Source organism: Tympanuchus pallidicinctus, unplaced genomic scaffold, assembly GCF_026119805.1.
Source record: "Tympanuchus pallidicinctus isolate F22 unplaced genomic scaffold, pur_lepc_1.0 scaffold14, whole genome shotgun sequence".
Taxonomy (NCBI): Eukaryota; Metazoa; Chordata; class Aves; order Galliformes; family Phasianidae; genus Tympanuchus; species Tympanuchus pallidicinctus.
Genome location: NW_026294659.1, coordinates 8,384,045 through 8,410,606, shown reverse-complemented (window position 1 = coordinate 8,410,606; position 26,562 = coordinate 8,384,045). Strand labels below are relative to the sequence as shown.

The 26,562-nt window shown below is 35.1% G+C and overlaps 1 protein-coding gene across 1 annotated transcript in view; it reads left to right on the top strand.

Annotated features, from left to right (window-relative positions):
- Window positions 1–26,562, top strand: part of CFAP47 (cilia and flagella associated protein 47) — a 252,315-nt gene that overhangs the window by 31,069 nt on the left and 194,684 nt on the right. Inside the window, exons 21-28 of the mRNA XM_052674366.1 lie at window positions 476–626; window positions 1,954–2,048; window positions 12,128–12,296; window positions 15,467–15,567; window positions 16,285–16,444; window positions 18,470–18,662; window positions 19,317–19,526; window positions 24,251–24,351. Coding sequence (XP_052530326.1) covers window positions 476–626; window positions 1,954–2,048; window positions 12,128–12,296; window positions 15,467–15,567; window positions 16,285–16,444; window positions 18,470–18,662; window positions 19,317–19,526; window positions 24,251–24,351 — 1,180 coding nt within the window. The remainder of the gene's footprint in view (window positions 1–475; window positions 627–1,953; window positions 2,049–12,127; window positions 12,297–15,466; window positions 15,568–16,284; window positions 16,445–18,469; window positions 18,663–19,316; window positions 19,527–24,250; window positions 24,352–26,562) is intronic.

Here is a 26,562-nt window from a genome sequence, read left to right as displayed (position 1 = left end):
AAAGTGCTTCTTCTCTACTTCGTATTTTCTGTTTTTATTTCCTGTGTGAACTTCCTGAGGAAAATTATCAAATGAAGGAAAGTAACTTAAGAGGAGAAGTTAAAAACTAAACGTACGTGTGGAAGTTACACTAAGAGTTAACTCTAACCTTTGGACTTGAACACTTGGAAAAAATAATTGTATTAATACAGAGAGGATTTCTTTAAGTTAGTTACAGAGAAAAATGTAGGATAGCGGTAAGTGGATCCACTGATCTATTTATTGAAAGAAGGAAAACCCTTGTGATGCTGCAACTGGATTTCTATATTGAATTCTTAACTGTTGTGTTTGCTACCTTGGAAATAATTTCAAGATAAGGGCTAGGCAAAACAATTGATCAATTGAGATGTCTGCCTGATGGTAAATCTGTGAAAAATATAGTTCTTCAAGTTCTGTTCAACTACAGGCTTTTTTTTTTTCTTCTTTAAACTTACAGGAACAATTTGATTTTGGTGGTGTTTATGTTGGTTCTACAAAATCAATTCCATTTTTACTGCAGAATGAAGGACAAGCACCTACCAAAGTGCTATTTGATTTTTTGAAGTATAAGGATTTTAAACTTGATTCTAACAAGGATGACAAGACAGGTATTGGCTTTTGTTGTATCAATTTTCACTGAATGAAAAAAAATGGGATAATGTTAAGAGAAAATCTGTGAGAATATTTCTGGCACATAAATGTTATAATTTACAGAAAATGTAAGGCAATCTTTTTATATTGAACAGTGGTTTAATGTAAAAAATGACATTTGCTAAAATTAAGCATTTGGAAAATAGTTTCCTGTAGATTATTATTATTATTTTTTTCACCTATGGTTGCAAAGGCATTTAAAAATGTCTGATAACCCTCACGGCAGTTAAAATTAAAAAACAAAATGAAAAACAGAATGTCAACTACACTTATTTCCTATTCTTAGACTTTTGCCCCTGTTTTGATAATGTTTACTTTTGAGTTAATTCATCATCATTATGGTGTTCTGGACTTTTTTTATAACATTGCAAGGAGTCTGAGAGTTAATCACAGGGTCTCTTTTACATAATGCCCAAATCAGGATGGCATTGGAGCAGTATAAGGAATTTGGCTGCTACTCTTTGTTTCTTGATATGACTACAGTTTCTTATTCTTTATTCGTTGTTGCTCATCCCTTTTGTAATTCAGTCCTGGTATTGTCTGTGTTATACTTAAACATGAAAGATTTTTCAGCTATGTTCATTCAGCCTCTTGTTACTGCAAGCTCAGGAAATTGGAACACTTGTGCAAGCCAGTATTTTAATTTCTATTTATATTCTTATGTAGAACTAAATGTGGATGATCACAAAAAGTAATCTGATGAGAACAAAGGGATCTCCTTATCACACAATAGATTTCAAAGGGAAAGTGAAGGCCATTAGTCAGTTATCTTAATTAAAGGTCTGTAAGACTGTCTATGGTAGACAACTAACCACCCTGGGAATTGATTCATCACATGATTTCCAGATCAGACTTTGTGCTTGAAATGAATAACGTGACATCCATTGATATCCCACATTGTTCAGATGGTTTTGTCACAGAGTGAATATTGTCCTCAGAGGTGGTTTACTTCATGCTTACTTCATGCTTCTGTCAGTGTTTTTAAAATAGGACCCAAAAGCCTAAAGAATTAAGGAAGCCTAAACTGGTAAAGGCTAGAAGACATTTAGGGGGAAAAAACTTCAGCTGACTATTTTATGACTTTCATTAAAGTTACTGTTATTATCACTTCTGAAAGTTAACTCCAGAACGCTTATGAAAATATTATGTTCATTCATATCTTGATGATAAACATCTGCTGTGTATATATCTGTGGTGGACATCACTTAGAATTACTGCAATTCTTACAAGATTGATATTTAGTACAAAGACACCTGTAATGTGATTCTGACTTTTGTTTGACAGAGGTTGACAGCGGTTCTTCAAAGACTCATTTGCATTCAGTTACTTTACAGGGAAAGTCATCCCTGCAGTGCTCATTGTCCTTCACACCTAAAGAGGTAGGCTTTCATATTATGAACCTCAACAAACCTGTTGTATTAGTTGGGTATATTTTGTATCATAAAATCATAGAATGGCATGGGTTGGAAGGGACCTCAATGTTCAGCTACTACCAACCCTACTGTCATAGTCAGGGTGGCCATCCACTAAAACAGGCACTTGCTCAAGTTGCCCAGGGTCCCGTTCAACCTGATCTTGAAATTCGTAATGTCATTGTGAGGGAGACAGATATATAAATTGGAGTAAGTCATAGAAATAACGTAAGTAAAACAGGTAAAATAATTGTTCAGTGCCAATAATACAACACTTCCTGTTTGAGTTGCTGTGCTCAGAGAAAGAAGTGGATCAATAAAAGCAATAGAAATGATTAGAAGTCCAGAAAGTACCAAAACAAACAAACAAAAAAAAAAAACCAGAATATTGTTAACATATGGTAGTATCATTGTAGTAGATAGGAATGAATAATGAGTGTAAATTATGACAGGTGGATTAAATTTGAGATAAAAACTCTCTATAGCAAAAGGGGTCAAATATTCAGGTAAATTATTTTGGAATCTTGGTTATTGAAGATTCCTGAGAAGGGTTTGACAAACCTAGGAATGCCATGCTCTCGTTTTTTGCTAGAGAATGGAATAAATTATCTCTAAGTTTAGTGCATACAATTTCAATTTATCTTGTAGTTTGTTTACCCAGTAGTTGCTGGAGTGAACTATCAAGGCTTAATAAATATTCTTTCTGTGTGAAATTCAAAACAGTTGAACAGTAACACACAGAAGTGTAGATTTTTAGCTTATGAAATTGGAATATGGAAAGGTTATCTGCTTATCTCTGTTATGGAGGTGCATACAGACATTGTTATAATTGCATTTTTGTTTCCACTTTTCTGTCTTAGGAAATGGCTTTTTGTTTCAGCCCACAAGTTCAATTTTGTCTCTAATTCTTGCCATCATCCAGAGGTGCATGTTTCTTTTTGTAAAAGTAATGTGTTCAAATCATGTTCTCTTAAGCATATTTTTCACCTTAAAGTCATGATAGATATTGAAAGCTTCTCATGCTTTTTCTCTGTTTACACTGGCTGATTGTAATATAGAAATGAGAAGCAAAATGCTACTTCATAACTACCAGTTAGCATCTAGTAAGCCATGAATATAACAGCACAGTAAGTCAATGGTTGATAAAACTGGAATGCCTTTCTCTAAGAACTTTCCAAATCTCCTGAGTTTTCCTTCCTTTTTTTTTTTTTTTATAAATCATATGATGACATTGAAATGGTCATCGTCTTTCCAGAGGTTTCCTGTTTATGGATTAGATGAGAACAAAGTAATGATTATACAAATATTATTTTAATTTTGCTGAGCTAGTGGTTGATATTCTTTTCAGCATCTACATAGAAAATTCAGAAGTTTGATAAAAGTGGAATGCTCAAACATACTGATTTAAAAATTTATAAGCAGGATCTGAAACATTACTTTAGAATCACACAACACTATTTCATAAATAATACAAGGATATGTACAATATGTAAGATTTAAATGTAAAAATAGGTTAGATTTTAAGGCTTCTGTTTTAGTTTATCCTAGAGTCGTAGAATGACCTGGGTTGGAAGGGACCTCAAGGATCATGAATCTCCAACCCCCTGCCACATGCAGGGCCACCAACCTCCCCATTTAATACCAGACCAGGCTGCCCAGGGCCCCATCCAGCCTGGCCTTGAGCACCTCCAGGGATGGGGCATCCACAACCTCTCTGGGGCAGCCTGTTCCAGCACCTCACCACTCTCTCTGTAAAGAATTTCCATCTGACATCCAACCTAAATCTTCAACTTAAAACCATTTCCCCTTGTCCTGCCATTATCTACCCTTGTAAAGAGTTGACTCCCCTCCTGTTTGTAGGCTCCCTTTAGGTACTGAAAGGCTGCAATGAGGTCCCCCTGCAGCCTTCTCTTCTCCAGGCTGAACAAGCCCAGCTCCCTCAGCCTGTCTTTGTTGGGGAGGTGCTCCAGCCCCCTGATCATCTTTGTGTCTCTCCTCTGGACCCTCTCCAGCAGCTCTCAGTCTTGTACTGGGGGCTCCAGACCTGGACGCAGTACTACAGATGGGGTCTTTCAAGAGCAGAGTAAAGAGGGACAATCACCTCCCTGTCCCCGCTGGCCACCCCTCTTGTGATGGAGCCCAGGATACCATTTGCTTTCCCAGCTGCAAGGGCACACTGCTGGCTCGTGTTCAGTTTTTCATCCACCAGGACCCCGAGGTCCTTCTCTGCAGGGCTGCTCTCAAGGACCGCTCCTTCCAGTCTGTATGGATGCATGGGATTCTCTGGCCCAAGTGCAAAACCTTGCACTTTGCTGCATTGAACCTTATTAGGTTCACCCAGGCCCACCTTTCAAGCCTGTTGAGGTCCCTCTGAATGGCATCCCTTCCTTCCAACTTGTTAACCACACCACTCAGCTTGGTTTCATCAGCAAACTTGCTGAGGGTGCACTCAATTCTGTTGTCGATGTCATTGATAAAGATGTTAAAGAGCACAGGTCCCAAGACAGACCCCTGGGGGGATGCTGCTCGTTCCTGGCCTCCACCTGGACATAGAGGGTGGTGATTAATGGTTCTGTCTGCAGCCTGTCAACCAATTTCTTATCCATTGACTGGTCCACCCATCAAATCCATATTCCTCCAATTTGGAGATAAGGATGTGGTGGGGGACCATGTAAAAGGCCTTGCTCAAGTCCAGGTTCATGATATTGGTTGTCTTTCCTATGTCCACTGATGCTGTCACTCCATCATAGAAGGCCACCAGATTGGTTAAACATGACCTTCCCCTGGTGAAGCTGGCTGTCTTGGATCACACATTCATTCCTCATGTGATCAAGCATGGAGTCCAGGAGAATCTGTTCCATGATCTTCCCAGGCACAGAGGTGAGACTCACCAGCATATAGTTCCCTGGGTCCTCCTTGCTCCCTTTCTTTTAAAGGGGAGTGATGTGACCCTTCCTCCAGTCATCCGGGACCTCACCTGACAGCCACGACTTTTCAAATATGATGGGGAGCGGCTTAATATGATGGATCATATTTCAGTTAGAGGGACCTCAAAGCCCACCCAACCCAACCCCTGCTGTAGACAGGGCTGCCCCCCCACCAGTTCAGGCTGCCCAGGGTCCCATCCAACCTGGCCTTGAGCGCCTCCAAGGATGGGGCACCACAGCTTCTCTGGGCAGCCCAGGCCAGGGTCTCACTACACTGGAAGTGAAAAATTTCCCCCTGACATCTAACCTAAATCTCATCTCTTTTAGGTTAAAGCTTATCCTATTGCAAAAACTTGGTCTCCCTCCTGCCTATAAGTTCCTTTTTAAGTACTGGAAGGCCTCAATGAGGCCTCCCTGTAGACTTTTCCAAGCTAAACAAGCTCAGCTCCCTTAACTTTTCTACATAGGAGCGGTGCTCCAGCCCTTTGATCATCTTTGTGGCCCTCCTCTGGACTTGCTTCGGTAGTTTTATTTCTCCAAAACTGTTTAACTTAAATGCCATGGCAGGGGGTTGGAGTCTGGGTGGTCTTTCACGTTCCTCTTAAACCAAACCATTCTGTGATTCTATGACTTGCAATGTATATTTCTAACCTGCAGTGTAGTTGTAGTTAACTTTTTTCCCCCTCCCCTTTCATCTTGGTAGATAAAAGTACGTAATTATATATAAGGTCTAAAATTCAGCTATATTGATATAAGCCGTAACCTGGAACTTGGCAGCTCTGTTTCTGCTTATTGTGTGGGATTTATCTGGTGATAGTCCTGCTGTACAAACTGATTCTTTATTCTTCACTGTACTAGAAAGTACTGCAGCAGAAAAGCCAATTATGTCCTTCCAGGCTAGTGAAATACTAACTCTCTAAAATCCTAAATAAACCTTATCCCTCCAAACTATCAAAATCAGGATTCTGTATCTCTTTTAGTACTTCATTTCCTACGGAATTATAATTGATCTTTATTGTTATTTTCTTTCCTAGTTTTAATCCATGCTAGTTAGGATGATTTAATGTTTTTTTTTTTCTTATGTTGCTGTAAATTTAAGTGATTAGGCATATAGACTATCTACTGTTTCAGAAGTCTTCTGAAATTATGTAATTTCATTTGTCATCTGAGCATCTCCAACTGTCATTTATGAATAGTGGTATGGTAATCTAATGAAAACAAGGTTATATTAGTTGCAGCCTGCTTTATTTATGATATAAATTTTAGGGGGGAAGAAAAATTTTTCTTGCCCACAGCTTCTTCGGGCAGCCTGGGCCAGAGTCTCTCTGCCCTCTCAGTGAAAAAAAATTTCTCCCTGACATCTCACTTAAATCTCATCTCTTAGATTAAAGCTCTTCCTCTTGTCCTGTCATTATCAGACCATGCAAAAAGACAGTCTCCCTCCTGCCTATAAGCTCCTTTTAAGTTCTGGAAGGTTTCAGTGGGGTCTTCTTGGACCCTTCTCTTCTCCAGGCAGAAGAAGCCTAACTCATCCTCTCTTTCTTCACGAGAGGTGCTTTAGCTCTTTGATCATCTTTGCTGTCCTTCCCTGAGCCTGTTCCTATTACTCCATGCAGACATACAGAAACTCTGAATAGCACCCACAATTTGTATTAAAATGTAATAGGCACAGTTAAATGTGACATCAAAGGAAATTCCTAAAGAGGAGATATATTGGTGAGTTTATAAAATAACATCAACAAATTTTGACATATCTCTCACACTGCTCTAAGAAGTAGTGAAATTAAATTAAGTGTAGGAGCTGCTCAGGCAAGGCACGCTTCATTCTTGTTTCTCCAGCCTCTCAGAAAGTGTTAGGGGTGACAAATCTCTCCATCTCACTAGAAAGAGTTTAACAGTGGGATTCATTTGCATTTATTGTTAGAGAGGTATGTGAGAGCAATATACAAAAATACAAATGGATAAGCTGCTAAATCTTCTTAATACCATTTTTATAAAGAAGAAATGATCCTTTCTCTTTTGCTTTGTTATACTTTTAATTTACTCTCAATGACTACATTTCAGTTTTTTTTTTTTTTTTCCACTTCGGTTTAGCTTGCTGTATGTCTGATTTGTTATACAGGGCTTTCATTTCAGATGCTGAAATAAAATTTCATGCTAGTTTTAAGAATAGCAATAAATAAATAGGCAATATGAACGTATACTTGTTGGAGTTCCCCTGATCCTTATTCAAGAAGTAAGGTTTTTCTGTCTTTGACCCATATTCTGCAAACTAGATTTTGCTACCTATCTAGGTAACACTAAGGTGCCCTTTGTTTCTCTCTTCTGTACAAGACAAGTAGGCAGTGTGTGAGCACAGTGAATATTGGCCCAGTGTTGATTTTTGTTCCTGTGTTGTCATTGTGCTTTATGAGGCTGGATAATACACTGGTAGCAGCAGTATCATGCAAGTTCTAGTAAGGCAAAAAGGAAAAACAAGGTGTAGAGTGTGCTGCTTTAAAAAAAAAATATATATATATATCTGCTGGAAAAAAGCAAATTCCAGCATCTTGGAAAAAAGGCAGATTACACAGCTGTGCAATAATGAGGCTCATGAGAGCTTTGATGGAGACAAATGGACAAAGTCTCAACTGTCAGAGCTTATTGCCTAGGCTTTGTACAGGGAAGTGGCAGGTGGTATTTGATTTATTTATTATTTGACATTGATAATAATGGAATTGTTTATTTTTAGTGAACAGAATTCTCAGATAAGAAATTCCATGGAAAACCAGATGTGAAACTGTAAAATACTCAGAGTATTTTTAATGCATCGTCTCTGTACTGTACTCTGCAGTTTAATTTTAATGTTTAAATGCTGGATTTGAACACTTGTTGCATTATTCGTTGTGCTGCTTATAAGCAATAGCTAGGAAATTTAGGTTGCATTAAAATATGTGTATGTTTTAACAAAAGGCCAACGTTAAGTCTTAAAACTTGTGTATAGATTTTGTATTCAGCTACAGTGCATAAGCACTTGGTTCTTCAGTATCATTTTATTATACTGTTTGGTTTAAATTTTAGAGTAATTCTTTTTTTAATGTTGTCACAATTCTGGAATCACTGCTGAAATCTATTTTGCTAGTGCTATAAATAAATTTTAAAATGATTCCTACATACAAAATGGTGATTTCGAATGCTTCAAGATATTTGTACAGTGTGCTAATTATGTAATAAATACATTGATATTTTCTTTCACAGATGTTTTAAGTTAATTGTAAGTGATAGTTTACTGATTGACTGTGTGAAGTTGTACCGTAAGAGCAAGTCTTGTGATTTTAGGGAGATACGATGTATTCTTTGTGCTAAATAAAGTGTTTGATTCCTGGGTTTGACAGCAAAATTTTTGCTCAATCTTGTTCCCCCCTCAGTCTGATAATTCTGCTTAATTTTTTTTTGAATGCATTCATTTTAAGTGCCTTTATATTCTCATGGCTTTTGGGGTAACATTTTCCCCTTTTGTTTATTTCAGTGTACTTTGTGTTTAGGCCTGAGGCCAGAAGGAACTCAGCTGTGTTCACTTTCCACTGTTTGGCTTAGAGCTGCCATCTACTTTGTGACCTAACCATGGCATTTTGAAAATTCTCAAATGAATTTGGGTAGCTGAGCTTTCTTGATCAAAAAAGTTTTCTTAAAATTCTACAACATTTATTTAGCAATTTTTAAGAAAGAGATGTGTTTTTCTTGTAAATGAGAACTAAATGGAATATTGCCAAAAAGTTTTATTTAAAGAATTGTTATCTTGTGTCGTGGCTTCCTACACGAGCGTATCTGTTGGAGGTGACCACATAACAAAAAAAGGCTTTGTTGCACATGACCTTTTTAAAGCTTCTCTTGAAGTATTTGAATTGCTGAGGTTCCCACTTTGCAGATCAGGTCTCTTTTCCAATTAATGTGCATAATTACATTAAATCAGGACAGGAAAAATATTTCAAAGTATATTAATAACTCTGAGTGTTTGTGAAACAACTTGTACTAGGCTGCTTGCTTCTTATCCTTTCCTCCTCGTGTCCTCTGGTTTACAAAATTAAATGTAGGCTTCAGAAAAATATCTGAACAAATAACTATGGAGAATTCATGGACTGTAAGTGTAGTAATAATTTCAGAGGTTTTGTTTGATTTTTTTTTTTTTAAAAGAAATGTCATTAATTTTGTGCATTATGCAAAATAATAGATAATTGTTCATTTTGAAGTATTAGAGATTGAAAGTGAAAAATAAATCTGCTGTGAAAAGTAATGATTGTGGTTGCAAAGCATTAAGAAAAAAATTAACTTTCAATTCTGTTTCAGTGATGTTTATACATGTATATGATTATAATACAATTTCTGCACATAAATATGAGTCATTTTTTATTTTGACTGCATATTAGTTAATGTGCAGTTAATGAATGAAAGGTGTGTATGAATCAGGTACAAGTTATGTGACTTGTTTGATATTATGAAAATCCACTTCTGTGAGTAGTCTTGGCTCTGTCTTTACACTACTGAACTTCAGGGCAAATGTAGGCTTTCAGTGAACGTGAGCATCTAGGTGTAGTGAATCAAACTGTTGCTTTTGTTTGCCAGTACAAAGCAAGTAAAACTCTTGCTTCACAATAGCAGGAAAACGCATTGGCCTGATGCTGGGAATGAAAAACAAATTTTGAAAAGCTGTTTTGGAAGGATAGAGAGATTCCACCTCTTACTGGCCAACCTGAACACACAGAACAGTAGTGCTATAGGCACTGCTCTTTTGCATAATCAATTATGTCATGACATATGTTAAGCAGTGTAATCTTAGCAAGCAGGGGCTTGAAAAATTGTATAATTATATTTGTATGCCTGTATGCCTGTCGTACATGATAAGAATAGAAAGGATTTTCTAGATAAATTGTTTATACTGCATTGCTTTGGCAGTAGTACTTGGAGTGTTAGAATTGCCCACATAGGATGTCCATGCTGGCTATGGGAAGCTGCCAGGCCTGGCTATAATCTTTAAACCTGAGATGTGTGCTGAGATATGCGGTCATCTTTTCTTTATGGTGAGCCGTACTGCTTGGGAGCCATTGATATATGCAGCAGATTGCATTTTACACTTTAGAAGATGAATGCTAGGTACGTGTGACCAATATAAAAAATTGTACAGCTTGATGAGCGTGATAGAAGCTTCTGATGGGTTCTGGTCTGTAACTGTTAAACTCTCTAGCTTGAGTAGAGAGTACTGGAAAATTTCCCTCTTATTGATTCACTTTGAAGTTGTTTCTTTCTTAAACATGTATATTTACAGCTATGTTACTAATGCACCAGGTGTTCACCTTTAATTTGTCAAACCTCACATATATTTTCAGAAAATAATTTAAATTATTTTTGATGGATTTCAAAGTCTTGATGTGCTTTTTATGCTTTTTATTTTCAACTGTGAGAAAAGATAGTTGTTTGTCTAAAGCTGCAAAGAGACGCTGTTGTGAAGGACAACATATTTCAAACATGCTTTGAAGTGAAAGGAGTTTCTACCTCTGTGAGGAAAATATCCTTTTTAGCTTTTTTTCCATTATTTGCATTTTATACTGATGTAATGTGGAATATTTTTTGTGGTGGTTTTTATGATATTAAATATAGAAGCACGTTTAAATTCTATCAGGCTTTTAACTCAGTCTTTGCTAACAATACAATTCAGTATTAGTTACTAAAAAAATTTCATGTCATTTATCGTCTTAATTTTGCAAAGTGCAATTCTGTGTTATAAAATCTAATCATAAAATCTTTCAGATCTGAATCATCAGTGATAATATGAGTGCTGTGATCTTGCCAGAAAGAATTTCCCCTCGCTGCACATAGTCATCTTACGAAATATACATTCCATAACATTCAGCACATGTTGCTCACCAGGAGCTTGTAAATCTGTCTTACAAATGCTGCTGGAACTCCAAACATTATAAATGCTGTGTTCTTGATTCTCATTATCTAGGTTCTGTGTTGAATCAGTTGCAGGTGAATATTTGCCTCATTTTTTGTGGTAGGGCCTTTTTTTTTTTTCTTTTCCTGTCATTTATATATTGTGCTCACTGCAATATATACAAAAGTGTATATAGCACACTTTTAAAGCACAATGCACTATTCCCTGTGGTATTTGGAAGCTTTTAAATGATTTATATCTCCTTTATATACCTGGCTTTGCTGCATATTTTAAGCAGCACACAGACTTTATAGGCCAGAATCCTTTTTGAAGATTGCAGTGTCCTTCAAGGTGAAAACAGCTGTAGAATTTGAAGTATCCCAGTAGTGGCTTTATGGTAGAAGGTTTGGTTTTTCTTATGTTGCCTTTTTTATGGTTATCCTCTTTTTTTTTTTTTTTTTTTTTTTTCTTTGTCTGGAGAGCATACTGTAAAGTTTGTCCTTGGAAAGACTGCACAAAAGACAAGAAATGCTTTCTTGAAAAGTGCACTATGAAATAAATTAGGCCTCTCAAGTGCATAAGCTGTGTGTGGATGTGGGGGAGAAGGGAGGAAGGAGAGAACTTTCAGTGAAATTAACCACTATCTTCAAATTCTATAAACCTCACTTATGAGGCGGATGTTACTGCTGGGATCAAAACCAATGGAATTTGGAATCTTCAAAATCAGTGAGGTTCAATGATGGTGGTTTTAGTAGTGTCTGTTTTACTCATGCTTCACTTGAATGTTTGCGTCCATGTTGCTTATGCTGAGTCTTTCTCTTCAACGTTTGAAAATGACTTTCTTAATTTACATAGTTTTGTTTCCCCCTCCTTGCTCACGGTTATGTCACAGTTCCAATCTTTATCTTTGCTCATATTGCCAAGGAGCGCAGCATAGTGACTTACCAGAAGCCTTGTCTGTAGCTGTGCTGATAACCCTGATTCTTTTGAGCATACAATTTTTTTCCTTGGTAGGGTGAATATGTCTTTTCACTGCATAGTTAAATGACTGATAACGAATAGTAATGAAAATCCTATTCCTGTGATCAACTTTAATGTTAATTTTGATAATTATGAAATATTAATAAGGAACAGTGATAGCGCTCAGATGGTTCAAGAAACACCAATTGCTTTGGGAAAGTGACCATGATGATATTTATGTCCTTTAGGTGGCGGCGTATAACTTCATTCTTCCAGTTAACACTCGTTGGTATGACCTTCCATTGCTACAGCAACACAGTGCATCTGCAACTTCTGTTGGATCTGTAAAGCATGTCATTGCTCCACAGCCACGGAGAGCGACTGTGGCTATTCCAATCTGTAGAGTTAAAGCAGTTGGTAGGTAAACTAGGAACCTAAAGAAAGTGATAGCTGCTTACATTTCTGGTGGTATTTTTGCTTGTGTTCCAATTACAGAGAATTACCATTTAACTGCACCCTCCTCCTCCTTAAAAAAAAAAAAAAAAAAAAAAAAAAAAAACCACAGAAAAACACAGAAAATGAGAATGGAAGGCTGAAAATTAAATTACTGAATAGTTTGTAAATTTCTTGGAAATGTGAAAATTTTTTAAATGTAAATTTGTATTTTTAAATATATATAAACTTCTTTCTGTGCATATGTAAATCCTATCACATATGCTATGAAATATGTTTTTTTTTTTTTTTTCTATGGGTGTTTTCCTATATCGGTTTTCCAATTCTTTGATTTAAATTAAAACAAAAAACTAAAAAAAAAAAAATAAAAATCAAAATTCAGTTTTGTTCTTACTCCAGTTAATATCTCTGCTCCTTAATGTATAAATCTCAGCATTGGCAGCAGTTCATCTGTGTAGAAAACTGGTGTATCATTCATGATCCTTTTCCAGTCTCTGCCTGTGAAAACCATGAGCTCTAGCTATATTTAAAATCCTTTTAAATTGCCTCTATGCCTCTGGTCCCATCTGAGATAATGACTTAGTCTTTTTGCTTCTGTTTGCTTTCATACGAGGAACTGTACTCTTCTGGCCTTTCAGAATTTGTGAATATCCAAATTTACAGGCACTTTGTCTGCAATAAGATATAAGTATCTTAAACAATTCTTCTCTGCTTTTGTTAAAACAGTTTCTGTTTTTGGTTACTCTCCTGTCTGATTCAATCAAATATACAAACCTCCATATGGTGGTTACTTGAATTCATCAGGTTTTCTCAACTTAATTTTTAATATGTATTTACTCTCTATTTGAGAATGAGACTTAAGTGTTGAATATCTTACTGAAATGTTATTCATATGTTTACAAAATCTCAGGAGCACTGAAGGGTACCTGGCTGAAAAAAATGTATAATGTGGGCTACAAGCAGCTCCTATTTATTTTTGTCTTTAATTGAAGATTTCAGAGGAAGTCTTCCTTATGCAAAATTTAAGTCTTAAAGTGATCTCAAGAAGGTCTCTCACATTTCTTTGGAATCATTTAAGATGTGAGGGAGGTAAATTCATATTAAATGTTTCCACGTATATTTAGTTTAAGAACAAACAGAATAAATATGCATATTAGTATGAGGTTAGTACAGATTGTTTCTCTAAAAAATTGTGAATCTAAGTAAATAACTGCTATTGTAGAAGTGGTTTATGGATTCAGAAGAAAAAATCCTTCAGTTTTCCATTTTTATTGAATTTATAAATCTTTATAGTAAGTTTAATATTCTGCCAAATAGAGCAGGTGTAGAATTGAATAAAAGGTTTTTCTTCAAACTAGCTACATTGGTAGCTAACAAGAAGCAATCATATTAAAATGAATCTATGATGCTTTCAGTACTTTATAATTGGCTATAATTTCTATTTAAATTTGAGTATTGGAATTACATTCTTATGGGATGTTATGGGGAACTGTGAAGAGATAGTCTAGATAAATGTTTACTCATTATTTCATATAATTATACAGCTATAGGCAACTAGTCAGATTATTTGTACCACTGAAAGCAAATTGATAATTACTACATTGTGAAAATTCAAAATTCGTCTGTTCTTGATTAATCCTTTCAGATCACTTTACAAATTGCACATGGATAAGAAGATATTGCAAGTTCGAACTTGTCATTTGGCAATATACCTAATTCTTTCTACTTTGTGTTGTGGCACATTTATTTTTCTTTCCTATAATTGTTTTTCCTCTGACAGATTTTTTTGATTACTCATCAATTCAGACTGCCCACAACTGTCTAGTTGGTACTTCAATCTGTACCTTATATCCAATGTTTGTACTCAGAATTGTTCGCCCAGAGAAAAGAATCATTATGATCTCAGAGAATTCAACTCAGTCCTTTAACTTGAATGTAATAAATGTTTTCAATCAATTGTAAACCTTCCACCCCTTCCTTTTTAAAGAAGTAAAAAATAAAAATGTAAAAGCAAGGTTTTTAGAGTGCTTCTTTGACTGGGATGTTGCTAATCTCTTAAGGACTTTCCTTAGAGACTGATTATTGACGTGTAAGAAAACACTGAATATACAAAAAAGCAAAACAGAGAACTCAGCATCCGAGTAGATAAATACAATTCCTACCTCATTCAGACAAAAAGGAAGGGTGTGTATTATCCATGTGAAGACAGTATGTGTGCTGTCTTTTAAAAATTGATCAGAGTTGTAGTTTCTTCATGGAGTTTCTCATCTCCTCTTTTGGCCCTGGCTAGTCCTTCATTCTCGCTGTTTTCCTTGCACAGAACGATGTCTACAAAGAGTGGGGTTCTATGACTGACACAGTCGCACATTATTTGGTGAAAGCATTATTCAAATGATGAGGTTCCTACTCTAAAAGCATATTAATTTGCAGAGGTTCCCAGCTTATTAACCAAATATGGCAGTAAACTGAATACTGCTAGAACATCCATCCTAGTTTTTTTTCTAGATCTTCACTGTGGACTTCACACTGTGCCATGTTTTCTTTATTTTGGCTATATGGTATTAAGAGGAATGCTGTTGTCCTTAAAGTCCTTTCTAATGAATACTGTCACAACTATATTTTATAACTACTAAAATAATGTAAGTCTGGAAGTAAAATTAGTGGATTTGGATGTGAATATAGAATTATATGAAAGTAATATTCTGCAATTTTTATTAAGAAAACAAATGAATATAACTAAAGTAAACGCCTGAAGATCTGCTAAGGTCTCCTTTTAATGACTGTTGCTTTTGATCTCTCAAGTATGCTTGTGGATATAGTCTGAATGTCCTTGAATTCATCTGCAGCAGGAAGATCACATGACACTGTGTATAGCATCCTTACACAAAGGAGAGATGCTATACATGTGGTAGGTGTAAAATTATAATCATTTGAATGTGACTGAAGGGTCACATTAAGTCAGAAACTTACCTTAGTGATTTTTATAATATGGGAACAATAAAATAAACCATAGATTTACAAAAGGGGGAGAAACAATTCTATTAAATATGTTCAGAAACAGTTATTTTATGAAGGCATTTTGGGGATCTATTTGTCAAAACAATACTGTACAACATTTTTAATTTTTTCAACAGTACTTCAGTCACCACTGGAGTTCTCCTCAACGGAACTTATATTTACACGACATTCAAGTGGTACGCGTTCGAATATTCCTGATGAAAGTCTGGATTCTCAGGTATGTAAACAGAAGTGTTACTGCCTGTGTCTTTTAATTACTTAAAAAAGGAATTGGAAATTGTTGTATTTTGGATCTTAAAACTTACTCATGGTCTAAACATAATAATTTATGTATTTTAAATATTTTCTAGTTGTTGCTTTGTTCAGGTTTTGAATTCATGTTTTTCTTTGATCACTACAAAATTTCTAGAGCTCAGAGTTGTGCTTCTCCTGGCTTTCTGATGTATAAGAAAGCATAGGCACTGTGAGACAGAGCAGTTCTGTGATAAAGGAATGGATTATTTTGTTGTTGTTCACACTGTTTTCTTACTGGATTGGAAAAAAATTGTTTTTGGAAGCTTTTTTTGAACTTTTTGTAATTTAAATATTTGAAGACCTGGAAGTCTTTATGTCGCCAATCATCTGTTCTTGCTGTTCTTCATTTGTACCGTCAAAAACTCATTTATATTTCACTAAGCAATATTTTGATCTGTTTATCTCACATAATTCTTTTTGTTTTCCCAGTTATAGAGGGCAGTGGCAAACAACTGGAAATCTTTTAGTCTGTGCTGATATGCATGCTCATTTCCTCACCTTATAGAAAACTGGGTTCTTAATTTATTTCTAGTGCTTTCTTGCTTTCAATGTGATCTGATTGCGAAATAATTGAAATATTGTGGTGCTTGCTGCTTTTCCATTTTTCATCATGCTCTTCTTTCTCTGTAAGTATTTACAGAAACTTGACCTGAAGAATATCTCAAAGCAGCAGTTGACGTGGAAGTTGAATTGTGACGATGCAGGCAAAAGTGTAGAAGGCGGTGTATTTAAATTTAGTCAGCAGATGGGATTTCTTGATCCGGGACAAAAAATCAGTATTGATGTGTTCTTCTGCTCTTGTAAGTAATCTTGTTAGTTCTTCTACAGATATTTTGAACAGTTTTGTCATTTTTATAGATCTGTTTAAATCAGTTTTCATAGCGAATGTTGACTAGCACTTCTTTTGATCTTTGAGTTAATGTGAGTAAAGGGCTTGTTGAAGGTCTGAGAAAATAACCTAATAGAAAACATTGGATCTACTTTGCATGTAGAACGCATCAAAGGCTGGGATACCTGACTTGTTTTCAGTATACTGCTAATGTACACTTGGGTAAACTTTAAATGCTTAAGTTTTCCAAGAATACTTAGAGCATATGCGATTCCTTGATTTTTATTTTTTCTTTTTAAATAGGCAGAACTTAAATAAGAATAGAAATTTCCTTCCTCAAAAAGATGTAAAATCAGTTAGGTATATTATTTTCTGAGTAGTTTGCTCAGGCAAGCAGACACCAAGTTAAAAGCATAAGATAGATTTCTAGAAAAACTTGGGAGTATGTAGAAAGGTGGCAATTGACAACATATACCAGAAGAGAAATTTCAGAACATGAATATTAGAATGATTCAGTGAAAATCATTTGTATTTTTGTATTAATAGTTTTTACTATTTCTTTTATTTACAGAAAATCATAAATAATTGTAAAAGCCAGTTGCTCTTAATTTGATCTTCAAAATGTCTTCCCATGATCTGTAGCCCTCTTGTAATATATCTTCATTGAAATTAATTACTCTTCTAGTAGAAAACTAGGTAGAACAAAACCCATACTATAGAAACAATTAATGAAGAGCTTGTAATCAACTTCATAGGTATGCAGGGTAAGGTTTTACTATACGGGGAAGAACAAGCCTTAAAAAGAAGCTTGATTATGCTTTGAAGCAATTTCTTAAAATGTTCCACAATATTTAGAATAATAATTCATAATTATTAAATGAACATGATTCACTGCCTCTGGAAGATGGGTTGATTATGTAATAGGCATAGTGAACATTACAACCACCATCTTCTAGAGTTTTTCCTACTGAAGAGCTTATATGATTGACTTTTAACAGTTCTGCACTTTTTTTTTTAGGGCTTATCTTTAGCTTTTAACTAACTATACCTTCTTGGTTTTCAAGTCTGTATAACAGTGTACACAAAATTTTCACTGGCATCCATTTAGTTTGAAGGTGTATATATGTAATATGCTGGACTTATGGATAATTCATGCCATAACTAAACTGGAAATATTTAAGTGGGTTATGAGGGTGCAAAGTGAGTGACATCTGATACAAAATTGAGGAGCAGAAAATAATTTGAAGAAAATAATTATCTGTAAAGTTAGTTGAACTAATCACAGAAGTACTGGTTACATATATATTGTTTTAAGTAACACGTGCTTGTCCAGACATATTACATACGAAATTACTTGTTTTGCTATCACTTTCCTTCTTAAATGTTAAGTGAGGATGTTTCCATGCTCATTAATCTGTTAACACTGGGGAGTTGAAGGAAAATCTGTTTCTCTAAATAATGAAAAGTTTCAACTGTTTGGGTTGTCTTAGAAAATGCCTTAAGGATTTGTTTCTAAACACAAGAGGTATTCATCAGTTGGTGAAAATAGTTTTCTTTTGCTAATTTTTCAGCAGGTGGGAATAACTGAAAATTTGGAAAATGGCTCTTTCTTCTTTGAGTAACAGTTTGATAGTCTAACAGTTGGTAAAGGCAGTGCTTTGCTTTACGTTATCAATAAAAGAAAGTATGCTTTTGCCATCTAATAGAAAGATGTCTTGCAGCAGTGAGCAGGATCACATGAGATGTAACACAAGGAAAAAATTTAATGGAGAATAAGAATTTCAAAAATTTGTGATAAGTTCTTGGATTTGTGGTTTTCTAAAGCAATTATTCTGAATTTACTTAACAAATACATCTTCTGATATAACACTTGCTGTTTGTTAAACTATGTTTCAATTAAGAAATAGAATTGGTGACTGTTTTTTAAAGTACTTATTGTAACTCTTTTAGTTGTTGAATTTATAGTAAAAAATATATTTTTAAAAAACTTTAACAGCTTGTCCTGGGACATATACATCTGAAATGTCAGTGTGTGTAAACGATAATCCATCACATTACAAAGTAACATTGTCTGGTACTGTCAAGTCATCAAAAATACATTTTGATCCTCCCTTCCTTATGCTGATGCCTGTTCCTCTGGATGTGAAAACTGAAACGACCATCAAAATTATTCCGCAAGATTATTTAAGGTAAAAATATCAAAATAAGTTTATTACAAAATTCGAGTGATTCTTGTGTTCTATTCTCTCCTGAAATAGTGAACTCATTTTTCTTTGTGAAGTAAAATGAAGTTACTTGATGATTGCATCTGAAAGAATTCCAAATTGGTCTGGACTGACTTGCATTGTCATTTCAGAACTAGAACCTAAAATTACATAACCAGGGAAAGGGTCTTGATATATCTTACAAATTTCCACTTTATACTGCTGTCATAAAAAACAAAACAAAACAAAAAAAAAACACAAAAGAACACAAAAAACCCATTAAAAAAGACCAAAAACTTGCATGCATATTAATGTGATAATGTAACCTAATATATAAATGTGAAAGATTTAGGTTTAGGAAACCTCTGACAAAGGAAGTAACATTTAAGTCTTTTCGCAATGAGTAGAAATTACTCTTTGTTTGGATGTTGAGTTATTGTGGTTAATCCTAAAATGCTGAGGTACACGTGTGCAGAACAAATCTAAGAGAAATTGGTTGTACTTGATGTGTATGTCCAAACTGAAGTTATTCCTTATTTAATTGTAAAAAGCAGTTTCATAGATGTATGAATCTGTGAATCAAATTCATTCCCCTCATCCTCTGTACACAATTGCCATTGCTATTTATTTTTAACACAGGAAAACACGAATTCAGGTTGAACTTCCAGAGCTTGAACTTGAAGATGGTGACAGGATTTCCCCTTTTTCTATACAATTCCCAGAAGGACAAGATATTGTTCTTTCATCAGATGGCACAAACATGGAACTAATTTGTCATATCAGCTTCAAATCATCTACTCCAGTGTCATTTTTAGGGAATATATTCTTCATTGATAAAGATGAAAACAGGTAATATGTGCAATTCAAATTCACTTGGGGTATGGTCAAAACTGTTAGAAGAGGATATAAAATAGGAATTGTAATACAAGTTGGCTGGCTAAAGGCATGCAAGAATTCTGGAAGAAAAAAAAAAAAAAAGAAACTTAAAAATGGATTTTTTTTTCTCAATTGTTTTTCAATTCCTAAACACAAATTCAACTTTGGTCCCTAAACTAAAATTTATCTAAGTTGCCATGTTAAGGTCTTGTTTTATTTATACCTTTACTGGTAATTCTTCTGTTTTCTAAGATTCCTTTGGAGGCACATGTTTTTGATTCAACAAATCCTGACGATTTCTATTTCAAAGTAGTCTACTTCTTCTGAAATACCTTATTAAAATGTTGCAGGCATTCTATGCTGGATTTCAGTGTGGTATAAGATTTTGGCTTGAGGCAAACTAGAATGTCTGAAAATTATTATTTTAAGCAATGAAATGTTTATGACAGTGTGGAGTCTTTTTTCTGGTTTTATCGTAGTTATATTAGGAGAAGATGTTGACGTTTATCATGTACTTGTAAATCTTTACATATTAGAAGAATTGCTCAATTTTCAGTCCTATCAAAAGCTTCAGACATTCCCATTGTATCTAAGAATTCAAGAAGAGACAGGTCTAAATAACTTAGCAGGCCTTTAAGTTATTTTAGTTGTTTTAAAGACTAATAAAGTAGAACTGTTTAGAGGTACTCACCAAGTAAAGATGGTGAGACAAGGGCATCTGCATTACAAATCGGAATTAAATTTTGCAAATGAGCTGTAATTTGTTATCCTTCCATCTGTGTCTTTCTTTTTTCATTTCTCTTTCTTTATATTCTAGCTGAGTTGTTTTCTGATCACTAGTTCTGCCTGACAAAACATGAGAAACTGGTTGATGTCATCTCCCTTAGTGCTACATAAATCAGTCTTCTGTGCTTGGTTAGAGCAGGCCCTATCAGAGCAAAGGACAAGTGAAACATGCTTTATGTTTTACTTTTTTTTTTTTAATTTTCCAGAGTTATGTGGGAATGTAAGTTCTATATTTAAAAAATACTTAAGAATTTATGTGGTCTAATTCTCTTTAAAACACTTGTGGTTCTAACTCAGATGAACATATAGAACTCTTCCTTTTTTACTTTAGTTCTGTTAACGACAACTGTATTTTTCCACAGTTGGAATCTATTTAGTGATGAGGACAGATAGAGGCATGAAATTCATACATATTAGGTTGATTTTTAAAAGTAGTGATCTGTCTTTTAAGCATCTTTAATGGCGAAAAACTATTCAGAAGGTCTCCTCTTCCTCTGGTAAATGGAGATCAAATACAGTATTGTGTGTTCAGTATTTGTCTATTTAGTTCATCTCTTTCCTTTGTGGGATGAATAAGTGTGTGTGTATGAAGGAGAGTGTGATGGAAAAGCTGTTCCTGCAGTTTCTGTTTTCAATAAAGGGAGAAATATCTCACACTCCAGCATAGAACATGCTTTTTTAAAGCATAATAATAAATTTTATTTTGTTTTGAAGTAAGGGCTGCGCACACTTGAGTTGTAGCTGATCATATTGGAATAGTTCTTCAGATTTCTGTGTGCAGATCATCAGGCAAGAAACCCTTATTCTTTTTATTTAGTTGTAAGATTTAATCATTGTATAGGATGTGATTCATAACTGTGTGCTAAAGCTTGAAGTAATTATGAGGAAAGGATAATCTGGGCATATGATGAGATCTGAAATATAGCTGCTGAGGAGACAACATTTAATTAAAATAACTTTCTATGGGGTGCACTAGCAGCTTCTTACATCTTATTATAGACAAATAATCCTTTCTGCTCTGTGTAATAAGATCTTTTCCATATTTGTCATTAAAATGAAATAAAGGAGACCATCCTCAATTTAAATGCAAACTTTACGAGTTTTTCAAAAAGAGGTGCAAAATAAAAGTCATCATAGTAACAATAAAAGGAATCCATGTCTTTTAAAATTAAGGTAAAAAAAAATTACTTTAAAGAATGGCCAATTATCTTTAAAATGCTGTATTCTTTTAAAATGTGGTGGTTTTTTTTTTTTTTAAGACAATACTAACAATGTTGGTTTGCTGACAGATATTTGATTTCCTGTCACTGAGCTGAATGTTGGTATGGGCTTTAGGAACAGCCGATATGAACAGAAATGAATGAAATAAGACACTATGAAAAACAATGTGTGCTGTTAGTGCAGTAAAATTATTCCTGTTGGCTTTTGGAAGGAATTGTTTTTATCTCAACCAGAAAGAATTCTTAACTTCTATTGGAAAAGTCTAAGTAGGCACCTGAGTCTCTAACCTGAAACATATACTTCTGATTCTTTAAAACTGTTAATATGTTCTGTGCATTGAAATTCCACTCTAATCTGCACTTGCAATCTGTTTTATTTTTAACCTTCTTTCTTCTCCCTCCTTGCTGTTCATGAGAGATGTATGGAATGTGTCTGAAATTATGTGTAATTTCACACACACAAAAAATGTGTTGGAAATACCACTTCCCTGGGGCAGTGGTCAGGCACTGGAATGGGCTGCCCAGGGAGGTGGTGGAGTCACCGGCACTGGAGGTGTTCAGGGAACGTTTGCACATTGTGTTGAGGGACATGGTTTAGTGAGAGCTATTGGTGATCGGTGGATGGTTGGACTGGGTGATCCTGTGGGTCTTTCCCAATCTTGGTGATTGTGTGATTCTGTGAACCTCAAACCTGACTCAGCTAGCTGTGTAGGCCTTGGAGCGTTTAGTTTCAAAATGCGTGACTAATGAATCTGAACTACTCTGTTAAATAAAGTCTTTTAAGAAGATACGATTTTGAGGCCTTCTCAAGCTTTAAAAAATGGAACAATGGAAGTAAGACATGACCCATATAAGATGAAACTGGTCTTGATTAGGTTCCTGGGTCCTTTGATAGGCCATGATATTTTACAGCATCAGTTACTGAAGACATTAATTTTTCAGATATTCTCCCTTTGTATTTCCATTTTCAAAGCAATAAAATTATATTTTTAATTATTTGAAGAAATGTTAAACTACATCATTTTATGTTGTTACAGGATGGAGTTGAAATGTTTACCTATTTAGGTAAAATATATCCTGTCTTTAACTACATGGATAAGGATGCTACTTTATATTTTACACTGTTTTGCTTTTCTAAATCCAGGCTTAAAATTTCAGTTGATTTGCATAGTTCATATTAAATCCATGCAAATAATAGCAATTTTTTTCCTGTAAATCAGATTGGCCCTGGCTTAAGGGATAGATACTGTTGAATTTGGCAGCACATTGACATTGTTTGCCTTTGACACAGCAATTATGTTTTACGGGAAAAATAATTCTCTATAGCTGTAAAAGGAAACAGATAAAAAATATATTTCTCCTGTAGGCAAGTAATTTACTGTGTGCATAGATTACATTAAATGGATAATAAGAAAATGCATTAATGTTTATTTAATGACTGTCTTACATGAGAATTTGCAGTTAATTTCAATTACTGCTTTAAATCTCTATTCTTTTTTTTTTTTTTCCCTCCAAAGCAGAGTAAATTTTTCATTTCACAAGGCTGAATACAAAAAAGATAACAAAATTCAGAAGTCTTGACCAAGTATAAAGGAAATGGAAGAAATGTTTAGTTATGACTATTATTTCCTTCAACTTGAAAAATCTAAATTAAAAAAAGCCTTTCAGTGTGATTTAACACCAACACACAACTAAAATACTACTATGCCCTACTTTCACTCCCTCAAAAGAACAGGGGGAGAAAATATCATGGGGAAGGGAAGAAGGGAAAAGAGCAGTAATAAATAAAAGCAAACCAAAAGTACCTTCCTCCCATTCATGTTCTTCCTCATCCATCTTGAGAGGCACAGGGAATGGAGATGGATGTGTGGGATGGGGAATGGGGGCTATGGTCAGTCCATAACGGTTTGTCTGTGCTGTCCTCCCTGGTCACTCTCTGCCCCTGCCTCACGTGGGTCCCTGCCACATTGTCACTCTGCCTGAGCCATTTCCACATGGGCTTCACAGAGTCTGCAGCTTGCCCAGCACTTCTGCAGGGAGACAGCCTGCTCCTTCATGGGCCTCTCCTGCGCCCATAGGTCACCCACCTTTCATGTGGTGGGTAGATGCATTGCTGTGATCATTGTTGACAAAAATGGGCAACTGGGGAATCTCATGCTATTTCTGATTTTGTTCATGGTTGGAAGTTCAGGAAGACATAATATGATTGATCTTAGCTTCTAAAAAAATGTAATGAAACTGAGATATGATCATTAAAAGGTAGCCAGTTACTAAATCCTTCCAGTTCTTTTCTTGTCCCAGGTCTCAGTGTTTCATGAAAGAAAACATTGTCACCTTCTTTGGGAAATGTGCCTAAACTTTACCTTAGCATTCTCTTTTTAGTAGGCTTATAGCTATCAGCTGTATTTAACTGCTTTTCAGAGACAGAGTTCATTTATTTCACAAATTCTTTTTTAACTCTTGAAGTTTTGGATTAGTGATATACTCATGCTCCATAGTAAATAAAATCTGATGTGGAGATATGCTACCCTTCCTGTTTCAGCATGTGCAACCTCATCCACATGCTTAGTTACTGAACCAGGATAGAGAAGAAAAGAAGTGGGTCTGAATATTTCCTGTCTTCTTGTGTTGACATATTTTGATTGGCATGGCTAAGTAGAAAACTGTTACTCTGTGTTTTGTTTTGAACAGGTTTTCACTTCAGGTTGCTGCAACAGCAGAGAATTGCCTTCTTACTGTACACTCGTATTTGGCTTTGCGTTGCTCTGAACAACAAATTTCTTTGATAAGCAGTGAGTAGTCAGCATTCTGCCTCTTCATATTGTATTATGTCGGGAGCATCTCCATTATTGTTATCAGTGCTTTCAGTGTGGTAGCAGGCATGCTATCCTTAGGATAGTTTTTTGCCTCATTAATTACATAATGATGCTGCAATTAAGTATTTAAAACAGATTAATAGCTTCTTTTTTGTTGTTGAAAAGAGATAAACCCATACAGATGAGTAGATAATGTTTATTGAAAAATATTAGACATCACAAGATCTTAAAGTATTGTGAAGTTTTTAAAATATAAGTAAAGAGCTCAACTGACAGACACCAAATTAGCATGATTTATATTATATTGATAGAATGTGGTTGTCTCTGGGTCAACAGCTAGATATTTTTTGAAGAAAGCAAAGGAGAAGAAAGTTACACGATGTGGCAAGATGCTGTCATTAATTGACTTTTGGGAATGGTTTTCAGTATTTTTAATTGCCATCCTAGAAGACTGGAGAGCATAGCAGTATTTTAAGGCCTATTAAAATCCATCATCACAGACTAGAAATCTGTAATGTGTCTCTCTGGCTGCCTGTGTCTGTCTCTGCCTGCCCCACCAATTCTCAGTCTCTCTCTTTCCGGTCTCAGTGTTCTGCAGTTTCTTTGTGTGTATCTGTGTTTATCAGAAGAGATTAGGAACGTAGATCAGAAGGGACCTTTGGCAGTCATCTAGTCCGACCTCCTGCTAAAGGGAGTTTAAGTATGGGGTAAAGTATATTTTCTTCAGTTGCTATCTGGTATATTTTCATGAAACAGACAAGTTTTTTGGGTAAGCAAATCATTCCTTAGAGTAGATTTCACTTTGAAGACTGGTTTCTAAGATTGCTTTGACTTAAAATATGTGTTACTCAGACTACCTGAGAGAAAAGAGTTAGTTTGCTTTTGAAGCTGAAAAAGAGATTAGCAAGGAGATGCAATTATTTTTTCATATACAGATGGTAGTTCATGTATCATGGGTGGATCATGTTACAAATTAGTGAAGATGAGAAAGTGGGAAAAAAGTGTTGTCTATTATAAATATTTATTCATTTTGTGGCTAATTGATCATTTTTCTAGAGTTGGTTTTTGGAGAGGCTTTGTAACTTTCCCTTAAGGGTTAAGCCAAAGAGCTGAGGCCATTAAAACTGAATATTTCTGTTTTTTATTGATTCCTTATTTGTTTGTTTACAGTGTCATTTTATGGGCTTTGAAAATACTTGTGGTTAAATTCCTTGGGTCTATCTTACGCCTTTGTACAGATTATTTTGGTGTGAAATGCTGTTTAATGTTTAATGTGACTGAGCCATATCCATACAGTATAGTGCCTTTGAAACCGATTCAATAAGCCTTTCCTTTTGCATATCTAACGACACGCTCTTCTGTTTTTTGCCCCTATACCTGTGAATAACCATGCCAGCAATCAAAAATTTAAAAAATAAAATAAACATGCAGAGTTTTTTCTTCTCTTTTGGATGTGTGTATGTCATTAGAAATCACACTGGGGTTACTCTTTTGCTTTGGAATCTGATATCAGAGGTAGCTAGCAGAAAGCCCTTTGATCCTATGATAGGATGTTAGATCAGATTGCAGCGTAACCTACGTGGATCTAGCATTAATATTTGTAAATCCTGGTGAGGTTTATGTGTGTGTATTCAGAGTGGGTGATCCAGTAGAGCTCTTCTGCGAAGTGACGAATGCATGAATATAGTAATACAGGGTTAAACTATGAAACTTGTGCTGCACCAATGGCCATCTATTACTGCATTTTCTCATTATAAACCACTCTGCAGTGTAAAATGTTCTGCATTCATCTTTCTAGTAGATAAAAATTATTTCTAGTAGATAAAAATATTAATGCATTTGCTCTAGTTTATATACTGGTTGTACGCCCTACCTTGAAACCTACCTCCGTGTCCTGTTTTATGTCATGTAGTTCTAAGATGTATTTTTTCAAGAGTAGGCAAGTGAGGTTTGTTTTCCACTCCGAGTATTTCCTGTGCTGCTATTTATAAATCTTTTTACTTCCTTGTTTAATATCTGTTATGTGAAGGAAGAGTGAAGGAAAGAGAATACTTAAAAAAATGATAGGAAGATAGGGGGTTTTGGCCTTCAGAAGTTGAGAAAAGAAAAAAAAAAAAAAGAAAAAAAAAAAAAAAAGATGGGATTAATTTTTGAGAATGAAATTGAGCTGACTTGTGATCTCAGGAT